At 41.8% G+C, this 18,935-nt stretch overlaps 1 protein-coding gene across 3 annotated transcripts in view; it reads left to right on the top strand.

Annotated features, from left to right (window-relative positions):
* FGD5 (FYVE, RhoGEF and PH domain containing 5) overlaps positions 1–18,579 on the top strand; it is a 154,780-nt gene extending 136,201 nt beyond the window's left edge. For 2 of the 3 annotated variants that reach the window (XM_074957599.1, XM_074957598.1), the window contains exons 15-21: positions 6,424–6,523; positions 7,943–8,080; positions 9,990–10,092; positions 11,352–11,482; positions 13,714–13,842; positions 16,238–16,386; positions 17,137–18,579. In XM_074957599.1, the coding sequence (XP_074813700.1) occupies positions 6,424–6,523; positions 7,943–8,080; positions 9,990–10,092; positions 11,352–11,482; positions 13,714–13,842; positions 16,238–16,386; positions 17,137–17,173 (787 nt within the window). In that variant the 3' untranslated portion in view covers positions 17,174–18,579. Of the gene's footprint in view, positions 1–6,423; positions 6,524–7,942; positions 8,081–9,989; positions 10,093–11,351; positions 11,483–13,713; positions 13,843–16,237; positions 16,387–17,136 lie in introns of those variants that run through there. The other variant, XM_074957600.1, reaches the window with a different exon arrangement.
* Positions 18,580–18,935: the final 356 nt, after the last annotated feature.

The raw sequence follows: 18,935 nt of genomic DNA, 5'->3' as shown, positions 1-18,935 counted from the left end.
TCTCCATTGGTCTTTTTGTGCTGACATGTAGCTGGTGCTCTGTTAAAGGCTGAGCCAGTGACTCCAGTGGGAGTCATTGTGAAATTAGGGCTTGAAGCAGAGAAGCTGCCCTTTGGGTACTAGAGGTAGATAGTGCTCTTTCACAGGGGCCAGTCACAAGTACAAGGAGCCTCCCGCTCCTTGTGCTGTTCATTCAAGGGCCAACCATAAGTGAAGTCCCTGATAACACACCCTAGGGCACAAGTCACCTCTAGGGGCCAGAGAGGAGGCCCGGCTATTGCTCCACTTCCTCTCTTCTCTGGCTGGCAGAACTGACCAGTCACAGATGGGAGAACATGCTACACCCTCCTAAAAGATGGCACCATGGATGCACTCCACGGGGCACTAGGGAATGCCAGGAGGCTTTGGTCCTCACTGAGGTAACATGTCTTCCATTGCTTCTGGGTTGATACAAGCCCCCAACAAGGTCCAGTTACCAGCTGCCAGCCCTTAAGGCCTTTGCACTTGGATGAGGCAAGAAATACACATAGAGGAGCAGAGGACATGGCATAAGCAGCAAAGACCAAGACCACAGAAAAGGCACTAAAATGATGATAAGCAGAACCTGTGGTTCTGGTTCATACAGCAATGCTGTATGAAAAGATGGCAGTGTCAAGCACTTGCATCTACCACTGAAAATGTCCCACCCAGAGAGCATAATTCTTTGGCTTGCAGGGAGCAGGTGATGGTTCTGAGCACGCAGCCCTTGCAAAGAAGAGTTGGATGCTGCTATACCTTTACACACATTTCAGAATTCTCTTCTTCAATCGTAAGCAGATGGTACCCATATGAAACCTAATTAAGGTTAAAAGAAAAGAGTACTTGTGGCACCTTAGAGACTAAGGCGCCACAAGTACTCCTTTTCTTTTTGCGGATACAGACAAACACGGCTGCTACTCTGAAACTTAATTAAGGTTATGTCTGCACTGCCATTGAGGGGAAGGAATTGCAGCACATGTAGACATATCAATGCTAGTTTTAATCTAGCTAGCTCACGTTCTGATAGCAATGAAGCAGCTGTACAAGCCCACCCAGGACCTTGGGTACTCATTCATGCAGCTAGCCTGTGTGGCCACGGCTTCATGGATTGGTACTCATGCATGTTGCAATCACACTTCAATTGCAGTGTAGACATACCCTCAGAAAGCCAAGTGAGAATGCAGTCAATCAGTACAACGATACAGAAAGGCTGCAGTGGCATTATGATCAGTAACAGAATCCTATTCCAGACCAAGTCAAGTTTTTATTAATAGTGACTTAGCCATAAGCCAATCTACAGAAAACAAAAGTATATTACAATAAAACTGAAAATTAAATCCATAATTATAAAATACAAAAATACATGTAAATAAAGATTTAAAAATACATAAACCATACATAAGCACTGTGCCATTTTCCTTATTTTAGCAGCTGACTATGCAAATAGGGCAACCTCTTGGATCACAGGTACTATGTCTGTTCCTAATAATACTCTATTTTCTGAGAAATCATAGAAAAAGGCATCTGGGATAGAAACACAGAAAGTCCTTTTGACCTCAAGTGGCAACACAAATTATAGTGTAATAAATCCTGGGGTAGGTCATCCACCTGCCCTGAGCCACATGGACAAAGGCAGTGGCTTTCTCGATGCCAGCATATCAACCTTCTAGGAAAACTGTCTGCATGGATTGAAAATGGAGAGCTGCAAAGGCCCTCCTTAACATGTTATTACAACAAACTATCTAAATATCTGGCATACCCTTTTTAACAAGGGGAATGAAGGTGATGTTTTTGACATAGAAACAACTGCCATATCCATTTGCTTGCTAATATCCTCTATTCTTGATTTAATTACACATTAATTTCACATTTTTAAATTTATATCAAATCATTTCCAAATCTGAGAAACCTAACAAATGCAAACAATATTGAATAGACTATAACCAAGGAAATTACATGAGAAAGCCCTACTGAGCTGTTTCTCTAAGCATAACCTTGACAAACACTGTGGATGCATGCTGAATGCAAAGCCAAAAGTTAATATTACTGTACTGCACTTTGGACAGACTAGAATTCATGCCTGTCCTGCTCTAAGAAGAGCAACTGGAGTATTATTTGAAAGACCAAGAATCTTCATGAAAAATTAGTTTTGAATCACTTCCAATCCTATCGGATCATTCCATCCCCATATTTTCATGCCAAACAAATTTGAATGCATACCTTGTCCATTCCAGGCCAGTTTCTGTGGTGCACAGATATCCCCTGCATTCAGTGACAGTGTAATGACATTTGACCTTCTGTTTTCTGTTAGACTAAGCTTACTGTAAAAGTAAATGATGTGTCACCTTGGCTAGATCCCAAAAATCTTTTCCGATGCCTAGTGTGGCAATACAGAAGTTTGTGGGTTGTGCACTCTGAGCTGTTCACAGCCTCCAAAACTTCAGCAAAAATCCCTTTGATCCTTCATACAACCAGTGAGCTAGTTAATTGGGATCAGGTCAGTGCCAATTGACATAATTCATTTTACAAGCCAGCAGCTATGTGTTATCCTCACACTTAGACACTATAACAGTCTGTGATTATTGCCTAGAGATGTTTAATGGAGTGAAGAGTAGGTGAAAAGGGCCTGTTGGAGATTAGGCTTTTATTGATAGATCATCCCTGATCAGCTGTCCTTGCCAAAATGACTTTAATTCACACCATGCTTTTATTTTATTCTTTTCAAAGCCAGGTCTTGAACCTCAAGTGGTTAGAATTTTGTGGCAAATGAGAGGTTGATAGAGCTGGGAGGAAATTTTCATCCACAACAATTTTTGATGAAAAATGCAGATTAAGCAACATCAAAACGTTTGTCAATTTTGTGTCAGTTTCACCAAATTGTTTGTTTAAAAAAATTGAAATATTTTGTGCAAATCCTTTAATTTTATTTTTTAAATGCAAACACTTAACAAATTGGTCAAATTGAAACAAAACGTTTTAATGTTGAAATAAAGCATTTTGTTTGACGCAACACAAATGTTTTAGGAACTTTTCAAAATTGCCAAGGAACTGACAAATCCATTATTTACCCAGCTCAAGAGGTTAAACCTATGTTGGTGCCACTTCCACTAACCCTTTGGAGACTGGGGACATAACTACAGACCTGTGAGTCTTCATGTGGCTCGTACAGTCATTTCAAATGTGTTTGATTATGTCCCCCTTCTTTGTGTCTGTAGTCTTTTAGCCCCCCCACCCCCCGGCCACACAAGTACATATAGCATTGTCCAGCTCTGAAGGCAGAGCGGAGAGCAACAGCTGGGGGCCGAGCGCAGAAGCAAGGGTGGCAATGTGAAAAGTGGTCTTTGTCAATATCACTTTTCACAGCAGACTCAACGCCCCATTGCCACCTTTACTTCTGTGCTGCTGCTGCCACCCTGGGCTGACAGCTGAAACCCTGCCACTTCCAGGTGAGAGCCTGGGAGAGAGGGGAGGAAGAGGGCCTGAGCCCATGCTGCCTCCTGGTGGAGGATTGGGAGGGTAGAAGACAGCTCAAACTCAGGTGGCAGGGCTCCAGCTATCCCCTTTATCTTCTCCCCCCACCTCCTGGGTGTGCATGGCCCTTCTCCTCAAGCCCCAGCCACTGGGCGCTGTCACTCAGAGCTCTTTTAAAAAAAGGCACACAGCTCACGCCTCCCTTGACACATTCCTGTGCCTCCATAGTTTGAGAACTGCTGGGCTAGTAGGTTGGGAATTAGAGGCATCTTAGGCTTAATATGCTTTCCATTCAAACCAGTCATGTTTCCCATAAAATCTGTACTGGAGGTGGAATTTGGGGGGGAAGGGAGCAGAGTTGGTTTTGACTAGTGGAAGGGATTGAATAGTCCTGTAAATCTTGGCAATGAGGTGATGTACAGTATTGCAATTCTTTGTCATGCAGCAACTAATACAAGACCAGTGTGTATTATACACCTGTCCTGGACCCTCTTTGTTCCGATAGGGTCATTAAGTTTTACAGAGGCTGGTGTTTTTCACAGATGAGTGCTTGCTCACAGGGTGCAGGGATTCTAAGCCAGGGGTCGTTGATCAAGTCATGTACTTCCCTGTTTGTTTGTTTTTTTTTAAGATTATAAAAGACAAATTGTTCTCCTATGTCTTGTTTGTTGGCCTTCTTGTGCAGTCAGAGGAAATCACAGCTCAGCAGCAGCTGGCATTGATGCCACTACTAATTTTACAGGGAGCCCTAGTGGGAAGAGTGCTTAGCTTTAATGTGAATGCCTGGTACAGCTTGTGGAGGACAGAACGCTCTGACCCACATTCACACTTGGAATTTACACCTGATGTAACTGGAACGTGGCACCATTTACAATGGAGAATGAAATACAGCATTCCTTTGCCTGACCCTGAACCTGCATGGAACTGTTGGCCTCCCTGTTGGCTTTTGGAAATTAATTAGATGTTTATAGAATTTAGAAAGAGTGGTCCAAACTGGGAAGTCATAGTACAGACAGGATTCAGGGAGGGGTTCACACACAAAGCTGCTACATAGCCTAGCACAGTGGTATTCTTCCCTGCACACGCTGGTGTATACCAGTGCACCCCAGTCAAGCAGCTACTCCTATCTCAGCCTGAGACGGTGAGTAATTTTGATCCCTGCAGGAAAACTAACTGACACAGGGAAGGTGGCTAAATGGGGATTTTGTGTATGCAAGACAATACACATTACACACAAAGTTTCATTTCTGGAATCAGCAGAATCTCAGTCCAGGACCTGGGAGATTGGCAGGAGAGCTGGAGTGGCGGATAAATGCACTACTAGCTAGTTTTGATGGTGAAAGGGTGACATCTAGTGGTCACTTTAAAGAATCACAGGATTGCATTTTCTGTAGCTTCTCCAATCCTATTGGGATCCAGGAAGTGGGCAGGTGAAGCCCGTCCACTGCTAAAGGATCCCCCCCCGGCCCCCAGCCTAAGAGGGGGTCCACAGGACCTGGACACCAAATAAATACGGGGGACAACTAATGAAATAACAGGGACAGGAGTGTGGTCAAAGGGTCAAACGAAGAGAACTGGACGGGGACACCGAGCAGAGAACCCCGGACAGCGCCCACTGCTCCTCAAAGGCGTCAAGGGAGTCAGTGGACGTCGCCCAGAGGAACTCTGCTCGGATACGTGAACGGACCGAGGATCGGAAATAGGCCCCACAGTCACAGGAGACTCCATCGGCCAACCTCCTCACGCTGTTTTTATAGATGGCCATTTTAGCTAGGGCCAGGAGGAGGTTGACCAGGAGATCCCGTGACTTTGTGGGGCTGCGGATAGGGAATGCATAAATAAGAAGGTGAGGGGAAAAGTGCAACCAAAAACGTAATAAAATATTGGTGAGGAGCCGGAATAGGGGCTGCAGCCTGGTACACTCCAGATATATGTGTGCCAGGGTTTCCCTCACACCGCAAAAGGGGCAGGTGTCTGGGATAGAGGTGAACCGTGCCAAGAACACGCCCGTGCTCACGGCTCTGTGAAGGAGCCGCCCACTGATATCCCCGGCGGGCCTCGGGACCAAGGTGGAATATAGGCTGGCCCACCGTACCTTCTCCAATCCAGGGGAATGCAAAATTTCCCTAACAAAATGTCACATTGGCATCTTGCCAGTATGTTGAGGGCAGTATCTAATTTGCCTGAAATGGAATAAACTGAAACCAGTCGTGCACGTGCACGCGCGCGTGTGTGTGTGTCCGTCCCAGCATGCAATTCTCCCTCTTTACCTAAGCAGCTAACACAGAGGTGACAAGTATCAACATGCAATACTTTACCTTGATCTGAGCAACCCAGGCAGAGGCTACATGCCCTGGAATGCAGTTCTCTGGCTTTCTGAGTGGCAAGCACAGAGATGAAAGAAGCAGCATTGCATGCTGCCACATGTGGTTTACGTTGGAATCTCCACATTACAGTAAGAGTGGCCTTGAGCCACATTGGAAAATCCGTGGGCCAGAAATGGCCAGACTGCATTTTGGCCATCCTAGTCATGTTCATAATGTCTCAAGCATCCTAGGTATCAATCCAATCAGAAATATCAGAAGTCCAACATTTAATTTTGTTTTTGGCCAAAGAATTAATGGGGGGGGGAGAGATAACTCAGCGGTTTGAGCATTGGCCTGCTAAACCCAGGGTTGTGAGTTCAGTCCTTGAGAGGGCCATTTAGGGATCTGGGGCAAAAATTGGGGATTGGTCCTGCTTTGAGCACGGTGTTGAACCAGATAACCCCCTGAGGTCCCTTCCAACCCTGTGATTCTATGATTAATAATTCAACACGCTGATGGGAGAAGCAAAATGTCAGTAGATTGGAGCCTTCTCCCTTGATCCAGAAGCTTCTTGATTCAGTCACTGCAGGTCATGGCACTGATTGTGTTGCTGTATTTCATTCCACAGTTCATGCTCTGAAAGGGACGAGTGGTATAGCTGCATCAGCAGAACCATTCCAGATGACTACAAAGCTCACAATGCATCTACCTTTCACAACAGTATTGAGGTAAGAATGAGTCCTGGCATTGCCTAAGAGGATGCAAAGCCATCTGAATAGTTAAAAAAAGGAAAAGGAAAAAGTCGCTAATGGCAGAGTATTCTAATTATTTTTATATAAATCACCATGCTACGGCTAAATGACAAAGGTCATCACAGCACTTGTGTTTAATATTCAGCCTGCTGTGGCCGCTACTGGAATTTTAAACATGTTGCAATTCCACTTCATACTGTGGGTTTCATTTAAGTCAATGGGAGTTTTGCTGTAGTAACACTAATCAGATTTAGCCCTGTATGGCTACCATCCTAGATGCTATCAAAAAATAAGTATATGCCTTGCAGATGACTGTAAAAAAGCAAAACTAGCCATCAGTAATCCTTTTGTCACAATTATATCACAAAGGATCATTAACTCATGACCACTAAAGCCCTCAGCAAAAGGGCCTGATTGAAACCTAACAGTCAGTTTATACTGGTGCAACTCCATTGACTTCAATAGTTATTCCTGTCTATACCAGCATGAGAGGAGAATCAGATCCAAAAGAGTTTTGCTAAGGCTGAGTTCTCTTTTCCTTCTTCCTGCATGAGTCTAATTCTCTCCATAGCAAACCTACCTGGGTGGGGTAACAGACTTGTGCAAATATGGGTAAACAGCAAAGGAGTTTATGAGTGCCGAACAGTGATAGAAAATGTGGGCCAGATTTGGATCCCATTCATTCAGAGTAACTCCACTGTCTTCTGTGGAGATCTGGGTCCAAATCCTGGTCTGAGTTACAAGTGAAAGGAGTTTGGTGACTTCTAAACAGCCCCTTCCACTGGTCATAAAACCATCCCAAAAGATAGTGGCCTGCACAATAGTCAACGTAGCCTTCTTCATTCTGAGGTTGATACATTGAGTGCCAGGCAGCTTATGGTGGGGATGCGGGATTTTTTGATTGAGACCTCAAAACCATCTTCTCTTTCTGGATATTAAAGTGTTCATGAATACTGTAATAACAATATGAATATGCCCAGGTGGTCTCAGCCAAAATTGCACATAGATGCTAGATTCTCACCTAGTGTAAACCAGTACAGCTCCATTGACTTCAGTGGATCTGAACCAATTTACACCAGCTGCAGATGGGGGCTCTACTATTATATCACATGCGGTGTACTAGTTGGTATCACCTTCCACCCCAGAATTGGCTGCATCTCAATGCTGCTATGTGTAAAGTGTTTGTGGAACACTTTGGGATCCTTCAGAATGAAAGAGGGGCCCAGAACTTGAAGAACAGGGATTGTGTGCCAAGAATGAGGTGGACTGGCAGAAATGGGGGTGGGGAAAGGCGAGTGCAGTTCAGCAGATGTTGCTGCAGGTAAGGTGGGAGTTGCATTAGCAGAACTGGGTATGCTTTGGAAGTCTGGGTATTTCTTCGCTTTCTATTTTAAGCTAAGGGAAAGGCTGGGAATATCCTTGGGTGAGAGGCCTCCAACTTTGGTACCTGTGTCCCACGTCATGATGTGCATGAACTGCGGCTGTGATTTTACCCTCACTCTGAGACGCCATCATTGCCATGCGTGTGGGAAGGTAAGTGTCACGTAAATTCAGCTTCACTCAGACTCATCAACAGTAGGGAAAGCCTCTGGGACAAGTTCTCCTCTTCATTACACTAGCTGCAACTGCACTGACTTCAGCACAATTGCACCTGCGTACAGAGAGGAGAATCTGACTCCTCAGAAAGACTGCCAGTAGAGCTTTGCAAATGAGAATTAAGCATTCAGTGGTTAGTGACTTTGGTTGGAACAATATTAAGATTCTGCTGAGTGGCAAACTAATTCCTAAAGACTGGGTGCTCAACCTAATGAAAGGGTCATGAGACATACATTGCTGAGCAGAGCTTTCAAATGGGACATGCCAGTAGCACTGGGGCAATGCAGCAATCAGACTACCAGTTTTCCAGTTGCTGGTTTACATTTTAGATATGGAAAGCTCCAAAGCTTTTGGGAATGTAGATGCACAAAGCTCCTATTCTCTATGGCCATTGTTCTTAAATCACTTCACAAGCGAGTGATGCATAGGAACTGCCAGACTGGATCAGACCAGTGGTCCATCTAATCCAGTATCCTGTCTCTGACAGTGGCCAGCACCAGCTACTTCAGAGGAAAGTACAAGAAACTCTGCAGTGGCTCTTATTTGATAATCTGCCCCCAGAGATCATTTCCTCCTAAGCCCCATTAGTTAGTGGTTGGTTGATGCCCTGAAACATGCGGGTTTATATCCCTTTCAGTGTTCTTGGTTCTTGTGTTAATTCTATTATAAGTCTGGATAGCCATATAAAGCCTCCAATCCTATTCTGAATCCAGTTTAGCTCTTAGCCTCAGTGATGGTTTCTGGCATTGAGCTTCACAGGCTACTTATACCTTGTGTGAAAAAGCATTTATTTTTATCAATTTTAAATTTGCCACCTTTCAGTTAATGTTCCACTATGTCAGTTTTAATCTGGATTTTAATTTTAAAATCCTGCCCCACTAAAAGTCTAATCCTAGTTCAATGATTCTTCAATTTCACAAACAAAATACTTCTCTGCCTCTGCCAGCAGAGTGGTAGTATGACATGCCAATCCACTTCTGAAAATGATACTATTAACAGCATGATCAACTCCAGTTTAGTGGTACCATTGCCAGCATGAATTTTTATATCAGGGAATATATAATCCCCACGGAGATGACCATAAAACTATTGTACAATTATGCTTACTAATTTTTATATTATTGTAGCAGCTAGGACACCCAGTCATGGACTAGGCCCCCATTGTGCTAAGCGCTGTGTAAACGTAGAACAAAAGGACAGGTTTCAGAGTAGCAGCCGTGTTAGTCTGTATCCGTAAAAAGAAAAAGAGGACTTGTGGCACCTTAGAGACTAACAAATTTATTAGAGCATAAGCTTTCGTGAGCTACAGCTCGCTTCATCGGATGCATGAAATGGATGTAGCTCACGATAGCTTATGCTCTAATAAATTTATTAGTCTCTAAGGTGCCACAAGTACTCCTTTTCTTAGAACAAAAAGACAGTCTCTGTGCCAAAGAACTTACACTCTAAGTATAAGACAAGACACAACAGATGAATACTGACAAACCGGCAGGGAATTGTATATTGGTCAGCATGACAGACAGTGGTCTTGCCACACCAGCAGCCTAACCGTTGTCAAGATTTTTGTAGACATCATGCTAAAGGAGAATTTTAAGGTGAGAACTGAAGAACAATGAAGTGGCAATTAAATGTCCTGGGCTAAATTTTGCTCTGAGTTTACAATGATGGAAATCTAGAGTAATTACAATTAAGTTAAGGGAGTAATCCTTATTTATACTGGTCTAGTCAAGAGCCAAATTTAGCCCATTCTGCCTCTACCCTGCCAACCAGCCCAGAGGATCTGTTTGGTAATGTACACTGGTATGGAGAAATGTACATAGATACATATCTATTTTTTCTGTGGCAGATCATATGTCGAAATTGTTCAAGAAATAAGCATCCCCTGACGTACCTCAAAGACCGACTAGCAAAAGTCTGTGATGGCTGCTACTCAGAACTGAGAAAGAGAGGTGAGTCCTCTTCATTCCTTGAGGAGTGGAATAAAAATGCTACCTGCACATGAAGAGAGAAGGTTCTGCTTCATTAGAAGGAATTTCTCCTTCAGATATAGGTATGAGCTATATTAAGAGTGATACAAATGCAAGGTCTGGGGAAATAGCAGACTGCATGGTGGGTGAGAAGCTTTTAGTGAGCTGGAACCTCAAATTCTTCCTGTGACTTCTTGATGAACTAGAATAATAAGCAATAATACGTGGTACTATCTTGCTGTTTACAACTAACAGCGCTTCCCTGTAATTTCCAATGAAGTGCTAATGAAAGCAAAGCACTTACTGAAAATTAAAGAAGCTATTGACACCTATCTGCCTCAGTGCAAGGAGTTAGCATTTCCCATGGTGAGAGGCTAAGGTCAAATGTATGGACAACTTATCGGCAAGAGCTTTTTCGTTAAGGGCTTAGGCTTAGGGCAGTAGGGACAGGTGCAATTTAGTATTTTCTGCTTGGTTAAAGAGATCCACACATCAGCTTTAACAGTGCAGCGGACATGCACTGTTATTGCTTAGTAAAGGAAGACATGCGCTGACCATGTCATAGTGGTCTGAGCCAAGGGACAACTCAAGGCTGTACTGACCCAGGGCTGTGCTCCATTCAGGTTTTTCAGGTGACATGTATTGACACAGGTGAGACTCAGAAGAACTGTAACTCAGGTGATGGTACTGACTGGTACAATAGTGTCTTCGTTGATAGGGCTATAGGGTTTGTTGATAGGGTATGTCCTGGAGGTGGAATAAATTGTCTCCTGTGCTCAAAACACAGTGGAGAGAAGTTCAGGCTTGAAAGAACATCGCCAAAATGAAGCTATTTATTTGCGATGGAGGTGCCCCAGGAAGCAATCAGAATAAGCAGAGTGAGCAGATGGCACAGACACATGGTCAATGCTCTTGAACAGTCATTAAGTGTGAGAACACAACATAACAATTATTTTCCTTGTCATCTTCCAAACAAAGCTGTGTGTGTTTGTAGGGGATGCGTCCACCATGGCATGCCATAAAGTTCATTGAACAGTAATTCTGCTAACCAGCCTTACAAGGGGAGTTTGATAGAAAATAGCTAAAGGAAGATGAAGCAACTATAGGTTAGGGCCAGCATTACATTTTCTTATCCCTATTTGCATTCGCCTGGCGTTTAACATCTCCTGTTGTAGACTTAACTTAAGGGTTTGCACCAGTTAATCCATTCTTTCCCACTTCCTATTTTTCTAATATTGTAGAGCGGCCAGTAAGTGTGAGCTTCCCTCCAACTTCATCCAGGTTTTCAGGCAGTGCCTTCTCCTCCGTCTTCCACAATATTCACTACTCATCCTTCAAGAAACAAAAGAAGATCCCTTCTGCTCTTATGGAGGTAGGACCAACGCTGCCTGAGAAAAGGCAAGGAAACTAGCCTGAGGGGACTGTGCGTTGGCACTACAGTAGCTTTCAATCTCATTGTTTATAATTTGTTCTATTTGCTGCAGGATCAGCCACCTCTAGATCCTCTGTATCAAGAGATTACATTTTACTCAGTGTAATAGGGCGAAATACAAAACACTCCAAGATCGGATGCTGTCACTATAGTTTCCGCTTCCTATAAAGACCAAGTCAGCTGAGCCTTTAACCTTCATTTTCCCTATATTTAAATTAAATCTTAACATCTACATCAAACCCAGAAGCTTTTTAAAGGTCTAATAACAAGCTCAGAGGAAGCATCAGAATGATGGGTTACAGAAGTCACTAGTTTGAATACAGGAGTTTGGTAATGACCAGAAGCCACTGTCATCCAGCTGTTCTGTGGCCTTACTCCAATCTTTATTTCCAGCGTGGCCCCATGCATTTCAATCGCACTAACTACCTTCGAATCCAGGCAGTGAGAGTTGTGGACGAGGAAAGTAAAAGCTAGCTCTTTCAAAGCAATTGATGAATGCAGCTGTTTAATTGTGTTGCCTGTAGCTCACCCTGGCCTATCTGAAATAAATGGATGAAATCCTGACCCCACTGAAGTCAATGACAAAACTCCCATTGAGTGGCCATGATTTCACCCAAATATATTGTTTTCCCTTCTAGAATTAAGCATCAGATTCAAAATCTGACTACATTAATAACCTCTGACTATCCATGCTGTCTACTGAACGAAACATGTAGGGCCCTATCCTGGGAATTTAACTTTAGTTAACTGATTTCAGTGAGATCATGATCTGGACCTTGTGATGTGCATGTAATTACCTTCCATGAAAGGAAGGTACTCTCCTAGGACTCCCTTAACTTTGTTTGTGATGAACTGAAACAAGGATAAATGTACAAACACAAAAACTAGAAGGAGTCTTGAAGAATAACAGATTTATTTGGGCATAAGCTTTTGTGGGTAAAACACCACTTCTGCATCTGAAGAAGTGGTGTTTTACACATTAACATTTATTTGGGCATAAGTTTTCATGTGTAAAACACCACTTCTTCAGATGCAGAAGAAGTGGTGTTTTACCCACAAAAGCTTATGCCCAAATAAATGTTAGTCTTTAAAGGTGCCACCAGACTCCTTGTTGTTTTTGTGGATACAGACTAACACAGCTACCCCCGATACTGTACAAACACAGTATGTAAAACATTCCTGGAAGATACTGCAGAAACCAACATGACTATCAGGGTTAACCAAGTTAGAGAAGTAACATTTCAGCTCCATTTATTTATGAAAAATAGAGATTGCCTCTTTAACCACAAGGTGGCAGCACACATTTATTAAAAGGAAGCTTTCTCTCACAATCTTGATCCCAAAGCCATTCCCAGTTGATTTACATGGGGTCTGGTGGACTTTCTCATGCTCCAACCTGCTACAGAACAATAGTATAAATACAGTTAATTCCCCTATTGTGTCTTTGTTATCAAAAGCTGATTTTCAAGTCCCTTCCCTCAGTTCACTCTTTGCTTTTATTCAGATATCAGAATTATTATAATTAATCATGCATGCTATGTTGCAGTTATATACAACCTTTCACCCAATGATCTCTAAAATCTTTACAAGCACTAATGAATTAAGTTTCAACACTCCTTCCCTCCCTCCAGGGCGGCAATTATTTAATAATACTGAAGAAAGGAGTATCCACAGATGAAACTGAGCCATAGAGAGGTGGCTTACCCAAGTTCACACCACAAATCCATTGCCAAGCCAACAGAATCCATATCTCTTCTGCTTTAAACATAATACTATCCTTCCCCTCTTGAAACATGCACCTTTGAATATATAAAAACAAGACAAGGAAAAGGAGACTCATTCAGTTCCTCAACTGCACCAGTAACAATCAAATGGCTTCAGTGACTTGGCTTCCAGAATAATTTAATGGTCTTCTTTGGTGTCAGTGAGAACAGTATTTGGCCTAAGATAAATACTGCAATGCTCTTATGCAGAATAGCATTCTTGTGTTACATTACTCTCAGATTTATGCCATCTCAGTGTTTTTGATTCACTCCTTGATTATATTCTTAAGGAAACAGGAATATCTGTGTAGTTTTTTTTTTTAAATGGGCCTCGTTGATGGCATGCTTTATGCTTTGGAGGGGAAAAAGCATTTGATGTCATGAATCCCTTGATTATCCCCTATGCAGGCGGCAGCTTCAGGAGAGGGATCTTCTATCAGTGGCTATCTCAGCAGGTGTAAGAGAGGCAAAAGGCACTGGAAGAAGCTCTGGTTTGTTATCAAAGGCAAAGTCCTCTACACTTACACAGCAAGTGAGGTACTGCCTGTCCTGATATGACAGAATTTCCCAGTCCTGTTGTCAAATTCATTTTCCCACTCCTTACCTGTGACAAATGCAATTTGAGAAGCGTACCTACTAGTTCGAGGGTTCTCAAACTGGGGGTCAGGACCCCTCAGGGGGGTCACAAGGTTATTACATCGGGGATCACGAGCTGTCAGCCTCCACTCCAAACCCCTCTTTGCCTCCAGCATTTATAATGGTGTTAAATATATTTAAATGTTTTTAATTTATAAGAGGGGGGGTCACACTCAGAGGCTTGCTCTGTGAAAGGGGTCACCAGTACAAAAGTTTGAGAACCACTGTACTAGTTCTTGTGTAATAGTTCTTTATGAAAATACTTTGTATTGATGCAGTGGCATTATATCACCTCAATATGTTATGGTGTCCCAGGCCTGGAATCCCATCCCCACCCCTGGTTGGCCTGCTTTCCAAATTCCTTTTCCTCAGTACATTTGTTACATTTCATGCTGATTGTAAGTTTCAGTTAGAAGAGGCCTGGTTTAATCTGTCAGGAAGCTATTGCAGATCAATATATAAAGACTTAAAATCCTCTTTGACTTTTCTCTGGTGCAGTACCTATATGTTGTGAGACAGTAGCTGAGAACTGACTGTTACATAAATAAGAGTTCTTTCTAAAGAAAGGAAGTCCCAAACTTTGTCCAATCAAAGTTCAAAATGGCAGCTTTCCAGGAACTAGAGGACTGCCCCAATTTCACCGGAGTAGACTGGATATGCCCACGGGATAGATTGCAGCTATGAACTTCAATATGGAGGTGCAGCTGGTGAAGAATAGAGGGGGGAAGCATGCCATTCTCCATATTTATCTGAGCAGCCTCTGCAGGCCCCTCCTTCATGTGAAAAGGAAGGGTGGCCACCAGCTGCACCTCTATTGTAGAAAAAGAAGATGCAAGGGTGATCTGACTAATGGGCTTCATAACTGAAAGCCCTGAAACAGCGCCACTTTTGCTGAACAAAAGACACAGAGCTCAGACCACAAGCGACTGTAATACTACTTGGCATTTTAAATATTCAAAGCACTTTGCAAACATTAACTATTTACACTTATCATACCATTAGAGGTAGGGAAGTATTATCATCACCTATAAATAGATGACGCTGAGACATGAAGAGGTTGCATTACTTGACCAAGGTCACAAACCAAGTCAGGGCAGATCAAGGACTAGAACTATAGTAACATTGACACCCATTCTTCTGTTTTATCTGTTGGCCTAGAGTTCCTCTAGGGTTAAAATAAAACATCTCGAGTCTGATTTTCAGAGGTGCAGGCAACCGATAGCTCCCACTGACTTCAGTTGGAGCTGTCAAAGCTTAGCTCATCAGAAAAATCAGGCCCTGAGAACGAAGTCCTGCCCCTCATGGAGTGGACGCCTCCACTATCCTTAAAAGATTGCACATGGTGTTAGCGATAACTCCTCTTGAGATGTGAAAGAGCTGTGGGTGCCTAACTGCATTGTATGCTTCACCTTGGCTATATCTTAAACAGAAAAACTAAAATCTAAAAAGACAAAGAACAAAACCCCAACATTACCTTAACAGAGGTATAGGGACCAAAATTGCAGCCATCAGTAACACTTAAACTGCAATTCAATTAAGGCTTATTGTTTTTCTTTATTCCACTTGTATAGTAAACTCTCTCGCAAGTGAAATTCATGGATGTTTCTTGGGAGTAAATTAACAATGAATTGCATTACCAGCTCATAAATTGTAAAGTGGTGTCATTAAAAGCAAGCATGCGGTGTGAGACAGTGAAAATGAGTCTGTTAAAAAACTGTGGGGGCTGTGGAGGGAGCGGGAGCCAGAGCTGGATGCCACCAAACACAGGTGACACTCAGTAAATAATGGTTTGGGGACTGGTAATAAAATATAGGATCTTTCATCCCTCTACCCTTGATACAAACCTAGCCAAAAGATAATAGTAACCAGATATTGTTCCCATCAGATCTTCAGTGGCCCATAGATTGGTGAACTAAGTCTGAGCCACCTAAACCACTGGTACTAAATTGGAACCTCTTGTTAGTAGTCTAAACAGGGCTGAATGAATATGGAGAATTCCATCCCAGCAGCAGTTCTCCGAGTTCAGGGTTTTGGCAGAGCAATGTGTGAAGGATACTTCCACTGCTGCTGCCAAGGCTGCACCTAGTAACTGGACAACATAATTCTCTAGGATTTTCAATCCAGCACCAGATTATTTATTTTTAATATTATTATTGCAGAAGCTCCTGGAAGCCCTATCAAGAAGCAGGAATCAGACACTGTAGATACTGGAAAGACATCCCTTGCCCCAAGTAGACTGCAGCCTATTTTGAAGTGTTCCTTCTAAAGTGTGTTTCCCCCTCCACATTGATTTTAGGATAAAGTCGCCACAGAGAGTCTGCCTTTGCTGGGTTTCACAGTTGCCCCAGAAAAGGAGGAAGGAAGTACAGATGCAGTTTTCCATCTTTACCACAAGCAAACATTGTTTTATAGCTTCCGCGCGGAGGATAACAATTCAGCACAGAGGTACTGCGCATGGAATTGCAATTACATACTAACCCATGAAGGAATATAAAGTGTGAGCAGTGCTCTTCACTCTAACATGCCTCTTCCCATTTCCTTTCCTTTCGAACACAACTCAGCTACAGATCAAACTGAAAAATGCTAATTAGAGCCAATTATAATACAATTGCCTGGATGGCATTAAAGCATCAGGTAGAAATTACTCCATCTTGGCAAGATGGAGATTTTGCTTCTTTGTATAGGTGCAACTGCAGAAGCTCAGATTCATAGATCCACATGTAGCAATCTGTCAGATGTCATTATAAGGATAGCCATATAAATCCACTGTATTTGACTCAATTTGATCTTTAATGAACATTTTCTGTATTTCACATGCTTTGTTACTAGTGCTGCATGATAAAATCATGGAACTAATGATAAAATGATGCCTTAAAATATACAGGCGGGAGAGTGGGTGGTTATGGAGGTTTGTTTCCCCTCCCACCTCCCCCCAGTTTCCATCATCTCTCTCAACACCCACTCTCAGACAGCCCACGTAATTTTCACAAGATTACACAGTAGGTCAGTGGCAAAGCTGAGAATGAAATCTAGGAGTCCTGGCTCTCAGGACCCAGTTCTAATCACCCATCTAAATTTCCTCTTTAGACAGAGCTATTATATGCAATACAGTCTTCTCTGAGCCCTTTGTTTTAACATATGTGTTGGCTTGATCCACAAAATAAAATCTGGCTCCTCTATTTTTTTCTTTTTCAGGTGGATTGAAGCCATGGAAGAAGCAACCATATTATAGCAGTAATCAGTCAAAAGGACTTGGAATAAACTCTCAGATTTCTCTACATTCCCAACAGCCCGTTTCTATTTCAAGAAGCTGAGTAGTGTATTTCAAACCACCTGACTATACGCACTGGATATGAACTGTTTCCAGGTTGCTATCTTTCTTTTGCTTCCTTCGTTTTAAATCCACATTTTTTGCAAGTTGAAAACTTTAAAATAGAGAATATTCGTGGTCCTCTTTATGTCTGTGCAAGTTCAACCTGCGCTATAACTCACTCCCATAATCCCACAGTAAATTAAGTTTTAACATCAAGACAAGAAATAGATACAAATTATTTCTGAACTCACATGGAAGTACTGGCTAACAGTAAGTAACAGGCTCAGTTTTACTTACCCTAGAGAACTATCAACTTTCATTTTGTTGGTTTTGGTGTCTATCATGAAATAAGAAACAATGCAGTAAACCATAGATTCTCATTTAAAGCACTTTATTGTTTTATTGTATTACAGCTTCATTTTTTTCCAATGTTCCCAAGGAATTTTGTGGACTGATTTACCACCAGTCCATTAACAAGTGCCAGCATGAAGTCGTGCACTGCATACATTAAATTGCTTTCACAGACAATGAATGAATAAATGCAATGCACTACGTATGGTCTGCCAGTACTCCAAAAGCTAGGAACCAGGGTGATTACTTACCAATTTATAATTTTACATAAATCACTGTATAATTTATTTAATAAGTTTCATTCTTACTACACTACTTTAAAATGCACTCTGATATCTCTCCAAACCCACATGCTGAATACCGTTTTCCCCTGTAGATTGTATCTGACTGAAATCCAAAGGATATTTTAATTTATTGTAAGCCTTAAGACAGTTTTCATTTGACACCAGTCGACTTAGTGTTAGAGTATTTAAATATCTGATAGAATCTTATTTTAAAAAACCATGTTGTTACTGCTTTGATGACTTATGATAAATGTCATCAAAAATTTAATTCCTGTTACCAGCATATAGTAATAGATATGCTGGCTGGCTGAAGAACACTTGTCCGAACATGGTCTGTCAAAGTGATTTGGAATTCCTGTGGCTAAATGCTGCTGTGCATCAGCATAGCTCCACTGAAGTCAATGGAGCTATGTTGATTTACACCAGCTGAAGATTTAGCCCTATAGGTTGGGTTTTGTTTTGGGGGTTTTTTATATAAAGAGAAAAAAAGCAATGTTATAAATATTGTAATAAAATGATTTAATGTCATACATTTCTGATACTACTAGACTGAGGAATAGAATGGCAATTATGGTTAAAGTAGATCTTTGTATAAAATACAACAGTCAAAGATTTACTTACATTAAAATACATTTTCAGGGGAAATTTTTTTTATTACTATTCATTTTTAATATTTTTCTTCTATAATTTGCATCTAAACCTGAATTTCTGGTTCAAATGGTGACTAGTTAGAATTGTCCATTTTTTAAAAAGTTTACAAAATGTATTCAGGTGAAACTAAATAGTCAGTTCTGTTCATCATTTGAAAAAAATAAATTACAAGTTTAAAAAAAATCAAATATGGACCTAATCTAACAGTGAAATGCAGTTGTATAGTTTTGTTGATACATTTCAGTCTCTGATACTCTGTTGCATAAAGCACAATCATATGCAAAGAGGAATTAATTATAAAAAGAATAAAGCTTTTGTATTATCTTAAAAGTGGGTAAACTCCAATGTTAACTCTGTACATTTTGTGTTACAACTATGGCCTTGCTTCCCTTGGA

This window comes from Natator depressus, chromosome 7 (genome assembly GCF_965152275.1).
Source record: "Natator depressus isolate rNatDep1 chromosome 7, rNatDep2.hap1, whole genome shotgun sequence".
Taxonomy (NCBI): Eukaryota; Metazoa; Chordata; order Testudines; family Cheloniidae; genus Natator; species Natator depressus.
The sequence above is the reverse complement of the archived record's forward strand: the minus strand, read 5'-3'. Positions and strand labels throughout refer to the sequence as shown.